The sequence below is a fragment of the Mytilus galloprovincialis genome, chromosome 9, assembly GCF_965363235.1.
Source record: "Mytilus galloprovincialis chromosome 9, xbMytGall1.hap1.1, whole genome shotgun sequence".
Taxonomy (NCBI): Eukaryota; Metazoa; Mollusca; class Bivalvia; order Mytilida; family Mytilidae; genus Mytilus; species Mytilus galloprovincialis.
The window spans coordinates 9,047,984-9,063,236 of NC_134846.1; the positions used below are offsets into that span (position 1 = coordinate 9,047,984).

Here is a 15,253-nt window from a genome sequence, read left to right on the forward strand (position 1 = left end):
CTGAGTGAAGAAGCTCTTTCCACATTATTTTTTCAACAAAATACTTGAAATGAACGTTTAGATACAGGTATCAATGATAATTTTAGCATTTTGAAGAAATAAAGGATGCATAATTAAATTTCCCACCTTTGCACATGCGCACACATGTTCTAGTTCATTCAACGTAGTTCTGACGATTTTTCATTTAAACCTTTTAAAATTTTTCATTAAATCATGTAGATAAACTAAATTCTTATAATTTTAATCTTTTGGACTAAATCAATGAGCTACAAACCGCTGAAATGTAAGAAAATAATTGTGAATCGACCAATCAATTTATACGATGTCCGGTACTGAACATAGTTTACCTGTTACCTGAACAGGTAGATTTCACCTGTCCAACAACTAATTAGCCTTGATTAAAATTAGAAAGTATTGAAGTAGGGGTTGTTTTGATAGTAATTAATCATCATGTCACTTTTATGACCGGAAATGTGTGGATGTTAAAGGCAAAAGGTTGGGTCCTCCAAAAGTTTGTGAATTATATTAAAATGACAGAAAAAGCCTTGAAAACTAAAATGTATATGACCGTTTTATGCTTTGCCCAGCCGGACTTTTACCGGAAATTATACAAATGTCCGGAATATATGACAGTTTTGGAAGCCCTGATTATATCAGTATAAATCACATCTGACACACAAATTTTGCTAGAACAAATTAATTGTTACTAGCTAGTATTGTTTTTTTATTTTTAATAAAGTTATAAAGGCTAATTCAAGAAATAAATCTGAATACTGATTCTGACCAATTACTTTGAGCATTTCACAGCAGCATTTAAAGTGTTCAAGCTAATGAACATTGTGAGCATAAAGAGAATTTATATATTAATGATAAACAATAAACAAAGGTACATGAATGAGTATACAATTGTTTAATCCTCCTCATATTGTTTAACTAATTGGTTCATAGACTATACATGCATTTTCAAGATAATAATGATGTGAATATGTTAATATTTATAAAATAACTAATTGAAGAATTCAAATAAACAAAACTATTCAACAAGCGACCAAACAACACATTAATTAACCATTGCAGTTAAACATCAGTGAAGTTGGATAACAAGTTGATTATTTTTCAATAATTGAGTTCTTTGCTTATTTATCTTTTAAATTACATTGACAGTAGGCATTTTAGTGAAAATAAGGTAGAAAATACAAGGAAAACTTCTTTTTTCAAAATCGTCAACAATGTCTTGCCAACACCTATTGTTGACAGACTTCAGAGGAGTGACATTTTTATTTAACTGGGAAATCACCGTATTTCATTGCAACTTATGTAATAACACAGGAAAAATACCCTGTTTTGTACTTTACTGATATGCTGAGTAAGCTTTTTATCATGCTGCAGAGGCGGATTTAGGGGGGGCCCAGGGGGCCCGGCCCCCCCCTTTTTGGGGAACAATTTGGTTGCTTATATAGGGAATCACTGAAGCATGACCGGAGCGGGCCCCCTCTTAGGTCAGTTAGTGGGCCCCCACTTATGAAAATTTCTGGATCCGCCACTGTGCTGGATCACAATGATACACTCAATACTAAAACTTTGACAAATTTATCTGGACTTTCATCAAACTGTTCTTTGCTCACTATGAAATGATGCATGCTAAGATGGGCATTAAAAAAAACCCACAAAACAACTATTATCTGCACAATAAAGATTATCCCGTCCCCAAGGAAAAAAACACCTTAAGATTTACCACAAAAGCACATGTCATCATAATATACAATTACATAGAAACTAAATAAACATGCCATAAAGTGAATCCAATTTTGTTGTATCTTTCCTGAATGAATCTTACCTGTCATAAATAATTCCATCGACTCCAGATGGTCTCAGTTGATTGATTACATTAGAATCATTATTATCTTCACCCCAGCAAAACAACACTTGGCCAGATTTCTTGATATCTTTTATTAATTCAGGATGTTGTAATATAAACTTTGCATCAATACCTATACCATGTATAATTAAATTCAAAAAAATCTAATTTGTCTAAATATAAGATGTGGTTTAACTGCAAATGAGTCAAATATCTACAAGAGACAATAGAATAAAGATGAAAAATTGAGTCACAACTCCTCTGAAATTACAAAGTCAGAAAGATTTGTGAAATGACATATAAATGTAGTGTTTTGTACTTCCTGAATATGGCTTGAAAACAATCTTTTTTACCCACATAAAACACTCTTATTCCAGAAAAAATACCCAAATTTAGAGTATATTTTATCAGTGTTATATACACTTTCGCGCATGCTCCTCCAAAAAGCAAAATGGCCAGTTTTTGTGTTCTTCACATATTAACATATACAGATTGTTTATTATCAATGTATTTTAATTGAGTTTATTATCATTTCTTATAAGATTCTGCAACTTGAGTATGACAACAAATTTGGAGAAGCATCAATGGTTTCTGAGATACAAGATGGGTTGATTCCTGAGGAAGTGTTTTAGCTTTTATTTTTCATCCGATTTAGATCGTCATTTTTTAAGTGTGTTAATTCATTTTAAAGAAAATTAACTAAAACTCATTTTTTTTACAGAACCAACAAATCATATGATTTGGATTATACATCATGGATTATTCGATTCACCAAAAACAGGCAACTAAAACTTGACATATAGCTCACCAATAAATCTGCAAAGTTCACAAAGCTGATGCCCATTGAGGCTTTGCTTGCCCTAGGATCTGAGTAATCATTTAGAAGTAAGGATTCTCCTGTTGTCAGGAATAAAACTGGATATTTATTCTGTTTTAATCTCAACCTAGAAATAAAATAAATATTAAAATGAATCAATGCAAATTTTACCATTTTCTTTTTCTTGAAATGCAATAAATACTGTTTACATTATCAACATTTCTAAAATTTCGAAATTTTAATTATATTAAAATTTTAAAAGAACCAACAATGCAGTCATTCTCATTCTAAGCATACCCTAACTCATAAGTCAAACTGTGGAAAGAGACCACATTAAGTAGGTGCCTTGACATATTTTTGAACCAGATGTTCCTCAGGGTGCAGCTTTATACGACTGCAGAGGTTGAACCCTGAATGCTTGGGCAAGTATGGACACAACATTCAAGCTGGATTCAGCTCTGAATTTGGATTGTGATTAAATAGTTGACACAGCATAGGTTTCTAACACAGAATGAATGTGGTCTAATGAAATTTAAACATTTTTTTTTGCTTTTGAGCAATTCACTTTGCTGTTAAATATTAATCCTCTCAAAAAATAAATGTTTGAAAATATTTTCTTTTTATTTCTGAAATCTGAAAAATTGACACCCCTCCCCCAATTTTTTTTTCATCTCCCCCTTTCCCTTATTCCAAGTTGATCTCAATTCAAATTTCTATTGAAATTTGCAACTATAACTACTCATTTAAATACATCATAAAATATTAAAATATCATGGTTAAAATTAATTTTAATTACTTAGTAATAGTAACTTCTAAAAATATAATTTGGGAATGTATCCAAAGGGACACAGAAGATGCCCCCACTAGCATATAACGTTAAAAAGGGACATAACTCAAGGACTTTAAAAGTGAACCTGCCAAAAATTGAACTTGAACTGAGTTTAGAGGTACCAAGAACTATATAAACATTTCATTAAATTTAGTTGAGACAAAATTAAGTTTAGAGAACAGAAACGAAAAAAAATCTTCAATTTTCCCACTTGTAAAAAGGCATAACCCTAGCCTAGAATGGTAATCAAAGTGCTTGTAATCACTGAATGGCAAAGGTTGTTTTAATTTATCAGTTGGTAGTAAAAGTGAATATTGCTTCATATGTTCTATATAGCATTGATTCAACTACTAGTCTGGACAAAGAAAGATAATTCCAATTTTAAAAGAATAATAATCATGGCTAAAAATAAACAAAAAAGCTTCATCAGCAACATTTTATATTGGCAAATTTCCAATGAAGTTTATTAAACTAAAGTTATTGGCAAATTTCCAATGTACATAATTTAAAAGCAGTTTAGGTGAGATAAATACAAAAGCTTCATCAGCAACATTTTATATTGGCAAATTTTCAATGAAATTCATTAAACTAAAGTTATTGGCAAATTTCCAATGGAATTTATTAATAAAAGTTTTTGGCAAATATCCAATATACATTCTTTAAAATCAGTTTAGGTGAGAGATTCAAATGAGTTTCAATTACCAACCTTACACTGCTTTTAAATTATGTTTTGTACTTAAGTAATTGTCCATTTACCTGGAAACCCTTTCCCCCTTTTTTGCACCTTATTCCTTAAAGGTTTGAGCCATAACTCCCAAAGACAATTCTAACCATCCCTTTGTGGTATTTCAATATAGTAAATATAATATAATAAAGTTCAATTTAGGACCCTTTAGACCTCACTGTGGACCAATTTGATAACTGGGCCCAAATATCATAAATCTAAATACATGGTTAGATTCAGCATATTGAAGAACCCCATATATTCAATTTTTGTTGAAATCAAACAAACTTTAATTTTCGAACCAACTTGAAAACTGGGCCCATTATCAAAAAACTAAGAACATGTTTAGATTCAGCATATCAAATAACCCCAAGAATTCAATTTTTGATAAAATCAAACTAAGTTTAATTTTGGACCCTTTGGACCTTAATGTAGACCAATTTGAAAACGGGACCAAAAATTAAGATTCTAAATACAGAACTAATAATAGTTAAATTCGGCATATCAAAAATCTTCATAGGTGAATTTTTGATGAAATCAAACAAAGTTTAATTTTGGACCCTTTTGGCCCCTAATTCCTAAACTGTTGGAACTTGGAACTAAAACACCCAAAATCAATCCCAACCTTCCTTTTGTCGTCATAAACCTTGAGTTTAAATTTCATAGATTTCTATTTACTTATACTACAGTTATTGTGCAAAAACCAAAACAAAATGCTTATATGGGCCCTTTTTTAGCCCATAATTTCTAAACTATTGATACCAAAACTCCCCGAATCAATCACAACCTTCCTTTCGTGGTCATAAACCTTGTGTTAAAATTTCATAGATTTCTATTTACTTATACTAGAGTTATTGTGCTAAAACCAAGAAAAATGCTTATTGGACCCTTTTTTGGCCCCTAATTCTAAAACTGTTGGGACCAAAACACCCAAAATCAATCCCAACCTTCCTTTTGTTGTCATAAACCTTGTGTTTAAATTATACTAATGTTATAGTGCGAAAACCAAATGTCTTCGGACGCTGCCACAGCCAAATTGGTATGATGTTGGCGGTTGTATAAAAAGCACGTATAATTTTGCGGTTGTATAAAAAGCAACTACACTTTATAAGAAACTAATCACTACCAAGTGGCTGATTAAATATATAGTCTTTTATACAGTAACACCAATGAAATATTGTTCTGAAAGTTTGAAATTCAATTAATATGTTATGCCATATATGGAGCAGGACGATATTACCCAAGTTACAGAGCACTTGAGAACACCAAAAGTTTTTTGCGGGATTTGTGTTGTTCAGTCTTTAGTTTTCTGCTGTTTTTTTGTACACTGTTAGTCTTTTGGTGGTTTTTTTTGCCATGACGTTTGTTTCTGTCTTCAACCATCCTTAGTTAAGATTTTAAGGAAGCTCTCTTGTCAGGTTTTCGAATTTTGGTCAGATTTTCGGAATCCTCTGGTTGTATCCAGTTGAATACCTTACCAAATTTTGCCAGGTGACCCCCATTTTTCTTTTTATAATTCTTTTACATGTATAATCATAAGCTGTCTGTTAAAGTCTAATAAAATTTTAATTATTTTTTAATAGATTTTGAGGACTTAAATTTGTCAATGACAAAGCTATGAAAAGTCAAGAGAGAACATTTTCCCGTCAAAATTTCTATGGCTAATACATGTATCTTGAAACAAGCACGGTGACCTATATATTTTTTTTGTCTTTTGATTCCTCTATTTATCCCCTATCAGTATATGCTAGTGTTTTGGAAAGTTAATTATTTTGAAACTGAGAAGCCAACTCCCTTAAAGTGCCTTCACTGCGTTACATGATTGTTTCAATGGAACAGACACCCTCCTCTGTCTTTAGTGACTATAAATCTTATCTAGTCTGAAATACTTACAAAACACATGTGTCTGGATCAAAACTTGAGAAAACAATCCTTCGAGACTGAGCATTTTGAAACACACATCTCAAGATTGTGTCCACGTATTTGTTTCTGTCAAAGAAGTTGATCTCCTCAAAAGTTCCATCCTGGAAAATAAAAAATATTAAACTTTAAAATACAACATATTCCTTGATTGATTGATTGTTGCATGCTTAATGTCAAATTGTTATTTCAATTTATATGCATATCCAAGACCAGTTAGTTTTAACAATGAATACAATACGTAGGTTCTGAAAGGGGGGACAGCAGTGATGAAAAGCCAGAAATTTTGGCTTGTACTGGAAAACAATGTATGTTTGATAGGTGCAGAAATTTTGGATCACAACATCCACCTTCTACCCCTCAAAGGCTTGTTTCAAGGATTCTTTAAAGTGCAGAGAGCATGAGAGGAATACCAAGGTGACCATATTTCTATAATCCAGCTTCCCTTGGGATTGATACTCTTTGATGCTTATCTTAGCTTGCTACAACATATACAAATAAGACAACTCTCTCATCCAAGTCACGAATTGTAAAAGTAAACTATTGTAGTCAAAGTATGGTCTTCAACACAGGTCCATGGCTCACACTGAACAGCAAGCTATAAAGGGCCCCCATAAGACTGATGCACTGAGGATGATTTTTGTTTGCTAGCACAAGAGGCAGCAATTTACAGATAGAAATGTTGCACTACCTGGACACATCATTTTGACACCTGGGCAGTTAGTCTTTGCTCTTTCTTCAAAATCCTGTGAGTTTAGAATAGACTCTGCATCTGACAATTTCGAGATTTCTGATTTGATCTAGCCAATGCTTAAAGTCAACACATTACCAATATATTTAAAATACTGTGGAATCATCTATTTTTCATGTGTATCAAAATTCATGGATTGAGAAAAAAAAATAATTTCATGGATAATTTATTTACCTGGTTTTTCAAAAGTTTGTATGTAAAACTTAAGAAAACTTACACTTCATTGAACATTTAAATTCAGGTTTCCACTATACACATGAAATTAATGAAAACAGATACCCTATGAATGAAAAAGAAGCCACAGTACCTGACACTTGTTCTCCATTTGTTTGAAGTGTTTGAGCTTATAGTTTTGCTATTTGATAACAAAATTTTAGTTTAGAATTTTCCTCAAAGTTTGGTATTTTTGTTATTTTACTGTTTTCTTAAGGACATATTCAAGATATTCCTCCATTTACCTGACTTACCTTCCATCTGTTTCACTTGTCATTGAATCTAATATCATTTGACCTATCAATAACCCTATAATATCATTGTATACTATTTTCACATGACTGTCACATGACTTTTGTTTAAAATATCTAACCAGCTGTTCCATTGGGTATTTTACTTCCACGTTAAATCCCACATGCTCGTCCACAGCATCATTTGTATTTTACTATTGTTCTCTGTTGTCTATTCATGTTTAATATTATGTAATATATGTTGTTAATTTTGCCATAGCATGTCTATGCTTTGCAATAAAGATTCATTCATTCATTCATTCATTCATCAAAACATCGTTCTAGAGTAGGGAATGGCTGTAAATCAAAGTGCTCAAGTTGGTCTTCATATTCATCATCTGCAATGAGACAAGAAAATTCCTGTAGTATTTTGTTCCAATACTTACAAAGTAACAAAATATCCTCATTATCATGATTATAGTTGTCAACATATTAATCTGAACCTCAGACAAGGATGGGCATGATTGTAAACCATTTCTTTTTTTCACTTTTTAGCTCACCTGGCCTAAAAGGCCAAGTGAGCTTTTCTCATCACTTGGCTTCCGGCGTCCAGCGTCGTCGTCCGTCATCGTTAACTTTTACAAAAATCTTCTCCTCTGAAACTACAGGGCCAAATCAAACCAAACTTGGCCACAATCATCATTGGGGTATCTAGTTTAAAAAATGTGTCCGGTGACCCTGCCAACCAACCAAATTGGCCACCATGGCTAAAAATAGAACATAGGGATAAAATGCAGTTTTTGGCTTATAACTCAAAAACCAAAGCATTTAGAGCAAATCTGACAGGTCAAGATCTATCTGCCTTGAAATTTTCAGATGAATCGGACAACCCGTTGTTGGGTTGCTGCCCCTAAATTGACAATTTAAAGGAAATTTTACTGTTTTGGTTATTATCTTGAATATTATTATAGATAGAGATAAACTGTAAACAGCAATAATGTTCAGCAAAGTAAGATTTACAAAAACATGAAAAAGGTCAACATTTCCGAAATGGTCAGTTGACCCCATTAGGAATTATTGCCCTTTATAGTCAATTTTTAACCATTTTTCGTAAATCTTAGTTATCTTTTACAAAAATCTTCTTCTCTGAAACTACGGGGCCAAATTAATCCAAACTTGGCCAAAATCATCATTGGGGTATCTAGTTAAAAAAATGTGTCGCGTGACCCTGCCAACCAACCAAAATGGGCACCATGGCTAAAAATAGAACACAGGGGTAAAATGTAGATTTTGGCTTATATCTCTGAAACCAAAGTATTTAGAGCAAATCTGATAAATTGTTTATCAAGTCAAGATCTATCTGCCCTGAAATTTTCAGACAAAACAGACACCCTGTTGTTGGGTTGCTGCCCCAGAATTAGTAATTTTAAGGAAATTTTGCAGTTTTTGGTTATTATCTTGAATATTATAATAGATAGAGATAAACTGTAAACAGCAATAATGTTCAGCAAAGTAAGATCTACAAATAAGTTAACATGATCAAAATTGTCAAGTTACCCCTTAAGGAGTTATTGCCCTTTATAGTAATTTTTTAACAATTTTCATAAATTTTTGTAAATTTTTGTAAATTTGTAGAATATATTTTCCACTGTAATTACTGGGCCAAGTTCATTATAGATAGAGATACCTGTAGCAAGAAGAATGTCCAGTAAAGTAAGATCTACAAACACATCATGATCACCAAAACACAATTTTGCCATGCATTTATCTGTGTCCATTGTTTAATATGCACATAGACCAAGGTGAGCGACACAGGCTCTTGAGAGCCTCTAGTTTTACTTGAAATTAATCAGATTATAGTGTGTAATTAATGGACTAATATCAAAAGTATTTACATTACTTTTAAATAACTGTCAAAAGCATGCTACTTACTTTTTAAAGATATCAAAGAAAGTTTTGCCCCATTATGTTGCTCAATGTATTTAAAGTGGAAATTCAGATCTTTACAAAAACTAAGTTTAAAGTATCCTTTCTGAATTGTATGAGTGATTTGAATTTGTTGAATTTTGGTGTTTTAACACCACTTTTAAGCACTGCATTTAGGCTATTTTGTGGCGGCCAGTTTTTATTGGTGGAGGAAGCCGGAGTGCCTGGAGAAAACCACGACCTTCGATAAAAAAACTGACAATCCTAGTCAATTAAGGTTGGAGCGGGGTTCGAACTCACAACCTCAGTGTTGACTGGCTAGTGATTACAGCAGTATCTACTTAGACCACGCGGCCACTGAGGCCCCCTGATATGAGTGATAAAAATTGATGAGGAATAAAAAGTGTTTGCAGATCTGTTTATAATCCTTTACATTAGGATATACATTAAAGGATATGACAAGTTTGACATGCACCGTAGGATTTGGAAAGAATTGACAAAGATAATTATGTTGCAAGCATGAGCACATTTTAAAATTGCATACATAGGGAAATAAAAACCAGTTCCTCAAGTGTAAAAAAAAAAAGTTTTCAGGAAAAATCTTTTTAACATGAAGGGGAGATAATTATCTTTTCTTTTTAATACAATAACATGGACAATTTGTGTTCCCCACCCCCCTAAAATAAGGCATTTGACTCCCTATTTTTATTTGATATTTTAAAAGCATTATGAAAACTCATTTTCTAATTGCATTTTAACAGATGCAATTGATTAATGCTTCTTCAATATGGAAAAATCAAGTTTTCCTTATATGACCCATATAAATTAGCTGATAATTTCAGTGTATTTTAACACAAGAGTGCACACGCTGAAATGTCTCGCCTTTTTTACCAATAATTGATATTATGTTGATAGTCCTTAATATAAAGCTTTATCACAACTGTCACATAAACTCAACATTAACCAAGAAAACTAAACATTGATCAATGAACCATGAAAATGAGGTCAAGGTCAGATGAACCATGCCAGGTAGACATGTATAGCTAACAATTCTTCCATACAACAAATATAGTTGACCTATATATGTTTATAAATTAAGAAAAACAGACCAAAACACAAATACTTAACACTGTGCAATGAACCATGAAAATAAAACCTGCACGACTGACATATAGATCATAAAATATTTCCATACACCAAATATAGTTGACCTTTTGCATTTAGTATTAGAAAAAATAGACCAAAACTTGTTAAAAGTTTTGTTTATCCAAATTTGTTTTTACATATATCTGGAAAGATTGAATATTCAGATTTATTTTTTAATATACCAAAACAATCACTTAAGGTTATATAGACATACATCTATAGATAGTTGGATAAACCTTGAATGTACATACATGATTATTTTAGGGTGAACTTATTACAAAATATACACTTAAAAGCAAACAAATGAGATGTGATCAAACTGGCTTTCATGAACAGAGTTCCAGGATGAAAGAGGAATGTGTGATCTTGATTTATATACACTGACATTTTATCAAATGTAATATATGTCGACATCCAAATCAGAATGTCAACAAATGTGCACCACTCACCAGCATCATGGTCTTCCTTCTTATGCTCTGCAGACGACAACTAAAAAAGAGAACTGGGAATAGCATCTTCACATTAAACTCCCCCTTTTTCACTAAACTTACTTAAAGATATCACATTGTTGGAAGGAGTTAGATAATTGTGTTTAATTTGTGAGATGAAAACATATTGTTTGAAGGAGTAATATCATTGCGTTAAATTTGTGAGATGAAGCAAATTTACTTTTTTTTTTTAACGTAATAATATCTTTATTGCATATTTGCTGTAACAATTTACTAAGTTTACAGCTTGTAACTTAGTATCCCTCATGTTAGTTTACCTAGTAGTTTAGGGAAGCAAATTTACTATTATGCATTATGCATTATGCATATAACATTATACAAGCACATACTTGCCAACCTCTGGCAATGGGAAATCATGTCATGACTAACATGACATGTCAAAAAGTGTGAGAAAACGTGTGACGTAGATGCAGACTTTTTAATATGAATGTGGTAATGTTCATAATTTTACATACAAAGGAGTAGGTCAGTAAGACCCATTTTTCGCCCAAAATATAGCAGTTTTGCAAAATTGTTAAAATGTAAACCTTCAGTTATTTATTGGAAAGTAGAATGCTTCTGCTACATAAATATGGGCTGTTTTTGACAATACAGTGCACATATATCAGGTACTAGCATCATTAAGTCGTGCGAAATTACTAAAATCTTCACAATTTTAGCATTTTAGTTTAATTTTAGACGGTTTCTGTCTTAAATAAAAGTGGCCACATTCGTGTTCATTCTTAATATGGAAATGTAAGTTGTATTTGATAATAAATAACATATATAAAGGTTGAGGATGAACACGGATGCGGCCACTTTCATTTTTGACAAAACACATCTGAAAAGTGACATTTTGTGGCATATTTGATAGATTTTTCATATTTAAGCTTGAATCGAAGTGTTTTAATGACTGAATCAGTTAAAATCTTTCACATAAACTAATTGAATCAACTGAAATAGACACTTAAGTGTTCAAAATCTTTCGTGAGATGAATCTGAAATTTGAGGCCAAAATCTGCCCTTACCGTACCTACTCCTTTGTTAATATAAAAAAACAATATATATTCTACTGTGAACTTGATTATGGCTATTTAAGAGTGCATATTCTAAAATCTCTTGCCTGCTGTATATATGACTGAAAGTTATGATGAAAGTCTTTTAAATCAAGGTCTCAGTACTACATATACTAAACACTATCAATGAATCTTCATAAAAACAAGGTCCAAAGTCAAGTGAATCCTGTCTGACATCTACAACTTATCATCATCCAATACACAACAAATGGTGGACCTATCGCCTATGCTTAGAATATCTGAGGTATAGACCTTACCACACAACCTAATGTTGATAACTAACACATGAAATGAGGGTGAGGTCAAGTGAATTTTGTCTGACAGACACATATAATTTGTAATGATTCTACATAAAAATATAATTGTACTATCCAGTATTTCCATCATTCTAATTGGCAGGCCAACTGTTGTCCTTGACAGTTATAACCATGGAAACTCAACACCAAACAAGATTTTACTAATGTTCCTGCTTATAATGGTTTCCTTTTCTTCAACAATGTTCAGGGTATTAAAATATACAACTTTAAGACTATTAATGATCTTAGGCTTTTTGTCAAAAAATGTATTATTTTTTTAGAAAATCTAATGTTATAAATACATGCACTTTATCATGAACAAATATTGTCATGTATGATGTTCTAACTTTGTACCAAATAAGTCTTTTAAAGCATCAGATTATGCTATGGAGATTTTGACCTCAGTCAGGAATAAAGATAGGATTTTGAGACCAAGAATAGAATAGTTGTATGTTTTTTCTGTAAAGTTAAATACGAACCTGCATAGATTGTAGGTCAGCTAAAGACAAATATTTTACAGATATCTTAAAGTTTTCCAGTTCATTTCTCTTTTTCTAAAAAAAATTAAAAAAAATTATATATCAATAAGACAAAGGTTTAGCTGGCATTACATACACATGTATATTTTATTTGTGTTTTTTTTCTGTTCTTCTGACAAATATACAGTCTCAAAACTGGATATTGATAAAATTTAATATGATTTATATGTTATAATGGTCTTTAAACACTTTGTATTTTAAGGTAAATTGTTACAAGATTTTTAGGTTACAACTAATTTGAAAGGTGTTAAGTGGTGACCTTTGCAGGTAGATCAAAATGACCCTTAGTACAAATACTGACTTAAGAGGTAATAAGCCTATGGATTGCACCAATCCTTGACTGACTAAGAATTTTTCAAATATTACAATCTGAAAAATACACACATAGATGATATATTTCTATTAGCACTGAGTATATAATAAATATCCTACCTTTCTATATGTAATAAGAACATGGAAGTCATGATAAACAACTGGTATCAGATCTTTGCTTAACATAACATCAAACTCAACAAAGTCAGCACTCTACAACATAAATCAAAATATAAATCTACATGTCTTCTAGGTTTATTTCGGCTATTTCGTGGTGGCCAGTTTTCATTGGTGGAGGAAGCCAGAGTGCCCTACGAAAACCACCAACCTTCGATAGGAAAACTGACAATTTAGTCAGTTAAGATTGGAGTGGAGTGCATCCGCACAAGCGGGGTTCGAACTCACAACCTCAGTATTGACTAGCTAGTGATAACACAGTAGGTTCTAGGTTCTCTTTAATCACTACCCTAACCCAAAGCATTTTTTGAAAGCTGTACCTTTAAAACTAATATTTGTTCAGTAGTTTGACATCTTGCCAAATTAGAACCATGAAGAACATTTTTTAGTGTTTTAAGCAAACAAAAATTACCAGTGAAAAATACACAGAAAAATATTTTAGCAAACAATAAATGTGTTCGGCAAGCATAAAAGGTTGGCAATCAAAATGTGCAAATAATAGATTTAATTTTCAGAAAAGATAGGAATAAAGAGGCTCCTTTGTAATGACTGAGACAGGGGACATTTTTTTTGGAAAAAAAGAATGGAAAAGATTGATATCTTCTGCAATAGAAATGTAAGAGAACTTAACTGCCAGTAGCAGCCATTATAATAAGGAAAAGGAAACAAATAATTAAGTTCATTTTCAATCGTAATTTAAAACCTCTTCACACCAGAGACTATGAAGTCTACTGCACAATTAACAATGGCTGTGAAGCTTCAGAATTTGTTTTAGTTTAAAAAATATTATTGTTAAATTTTATTTCATTGTAAATAACAAACTACAGAAAATGTGCATACAAGACTAAAGTATACTGACACATATCATGCATATAGTAAACTTACATGACTGCCTGCTGATTGTAAGGATGTAATATTATTTTCTCTGATGGCATCTGACCTGTAAAAATGAACAAGTCATCTATGGTTTCCAATATAGTCTCATAAAAGAAAAAAAACATGCAATCTAAGGTTTTCAATATAGTCTCATAAAAAAATAAACATTTTGGTATTCAAATAAATTATACAATTCCATTGAACATGTTGAATGGACAAACTATCAAATATATTCTAGATAAGAACAATATTTAAAATAATGATACCTGCTTATGCTAGACTGAAATATCATGTCTGATTTTTTAATGTGCTATGTTTTAAAACAAGGTGACAGTCCACAAACAGGCATGTTAGCTCATACAGGGATATTTTTATGACAATTAAGACAGATTCTAAATGTTCTATATACATTTGAAAATGCACTACCATTTCTGAGTTCATAGTTCTGTTGCCTGATCATTTTGCTGTAATTTTTTTCCAAGATGGTTTTCAGTATAGTACCACCAAAATATTCTCATGATAACAGGAAAGCTGAATTATAAGTATCTTCGACTTATATGAGTCAGGCTTGATATTGAAATTGTTACAAATGAAAATTAATGAAAATATTGTTTTTTTTTTATATAATGAAATTAGATAAACTAAACAATATCAGTCTATTCACCATTCTTTAGAATGCAATGGAAAAATAAAACAATTTCTATCACAACACAATTGCTTTTGTCCAGTGTGAGGTTCCTACATGGAGATCATGGATATTTGCAAGATAAGATAAAATAATAGTGTTTAAAGTATATTTTTCAACTTGATAAAACATCTAATTAATGTCTGAATTTACTGTAATATAATTACTTTTTATGTTTATATGATGATCCCATTCCCTTATGTCCTATATCTAGTGCAGCTCTTTCAAACTTCCAGTAATTCTGGTATGATACTTCCATTGTCATAGGTAGACCAACCAGGGGTTAAATAAATAAGTAATCCACTAGAAATAATAAAACATGCAAAAAAGATTATACAAAATATAAAAATAAAGTGGATGTATTATTTTTTCATATGGTGCACAATTTGG

General features: G+C 31.6%; 1 protein-coding gene and 1 long non-coding RNA gene across 2 annotated transcripts; both read right to left on the reverse strand.

The window, feature by feature from the left end:
• Positions 1-2,370: 2,370 nt before the first annotated feature.
• On the reverse strand, positions 2,371-7,540 carry LOC143046476 (glycerophosphocholine phosphodiesterase GPCPD1-like). The gene is made up of 4 exons (XM_076219634.1): positions 7,486-7,540; positions 6,122-6,252; positions 2,667-2,802; positions 2,371-2,409 (listed from the first exon to the last, which is right to left on the reverse strand). Exons 1-4 carry the CDS (start codon positions 7,495-7,497, stop codon positions 2,371-2,373), a joined length of 318 nt encoding a protein of 105 aa, XP_076075749.1. The 5' UTR covers positions 7,498-7,540.
• Positions 7,541-10,729: 3,189 nt separating this feature from the next.
• On the reverse strand, positions 10,730-13,337 carry LOC143044363 (uncharacterized). Its single transcript, XR_012968664.1, has 3 exons — positions 13,246-13,337; positions 12,754-12,828; positions 10,730-10,903 (listed from the first exon to the last, which is right to left on the reverse strand). It is a non-coding gene; the product is annotated as an uncharacterized LOC143044363 (long non-coding RNA).
• Positions 13,338-15,253: the final 1,916 nt, after the last annotated feature.

Bases quoted from the DNA above. Each gene is read 5' to 3' on its own strand.
- LOC143046476 (XM_076219634.1), bottom strand. The intron at 2,803-6,121 runs GTAAGTATTTCA...TTTTATTTCTAG, and splicing joins GATCCAGACACATGTGTTTT to GTTGAGATTAAAACAGAATA. The intron at 2,410-2,666 runs GTGAGCTATATG...GTCATACTCAAG, and splicing joins TGAACTTTGCAGATTTATTG to TTGCAGAATCTTATAAGAAA.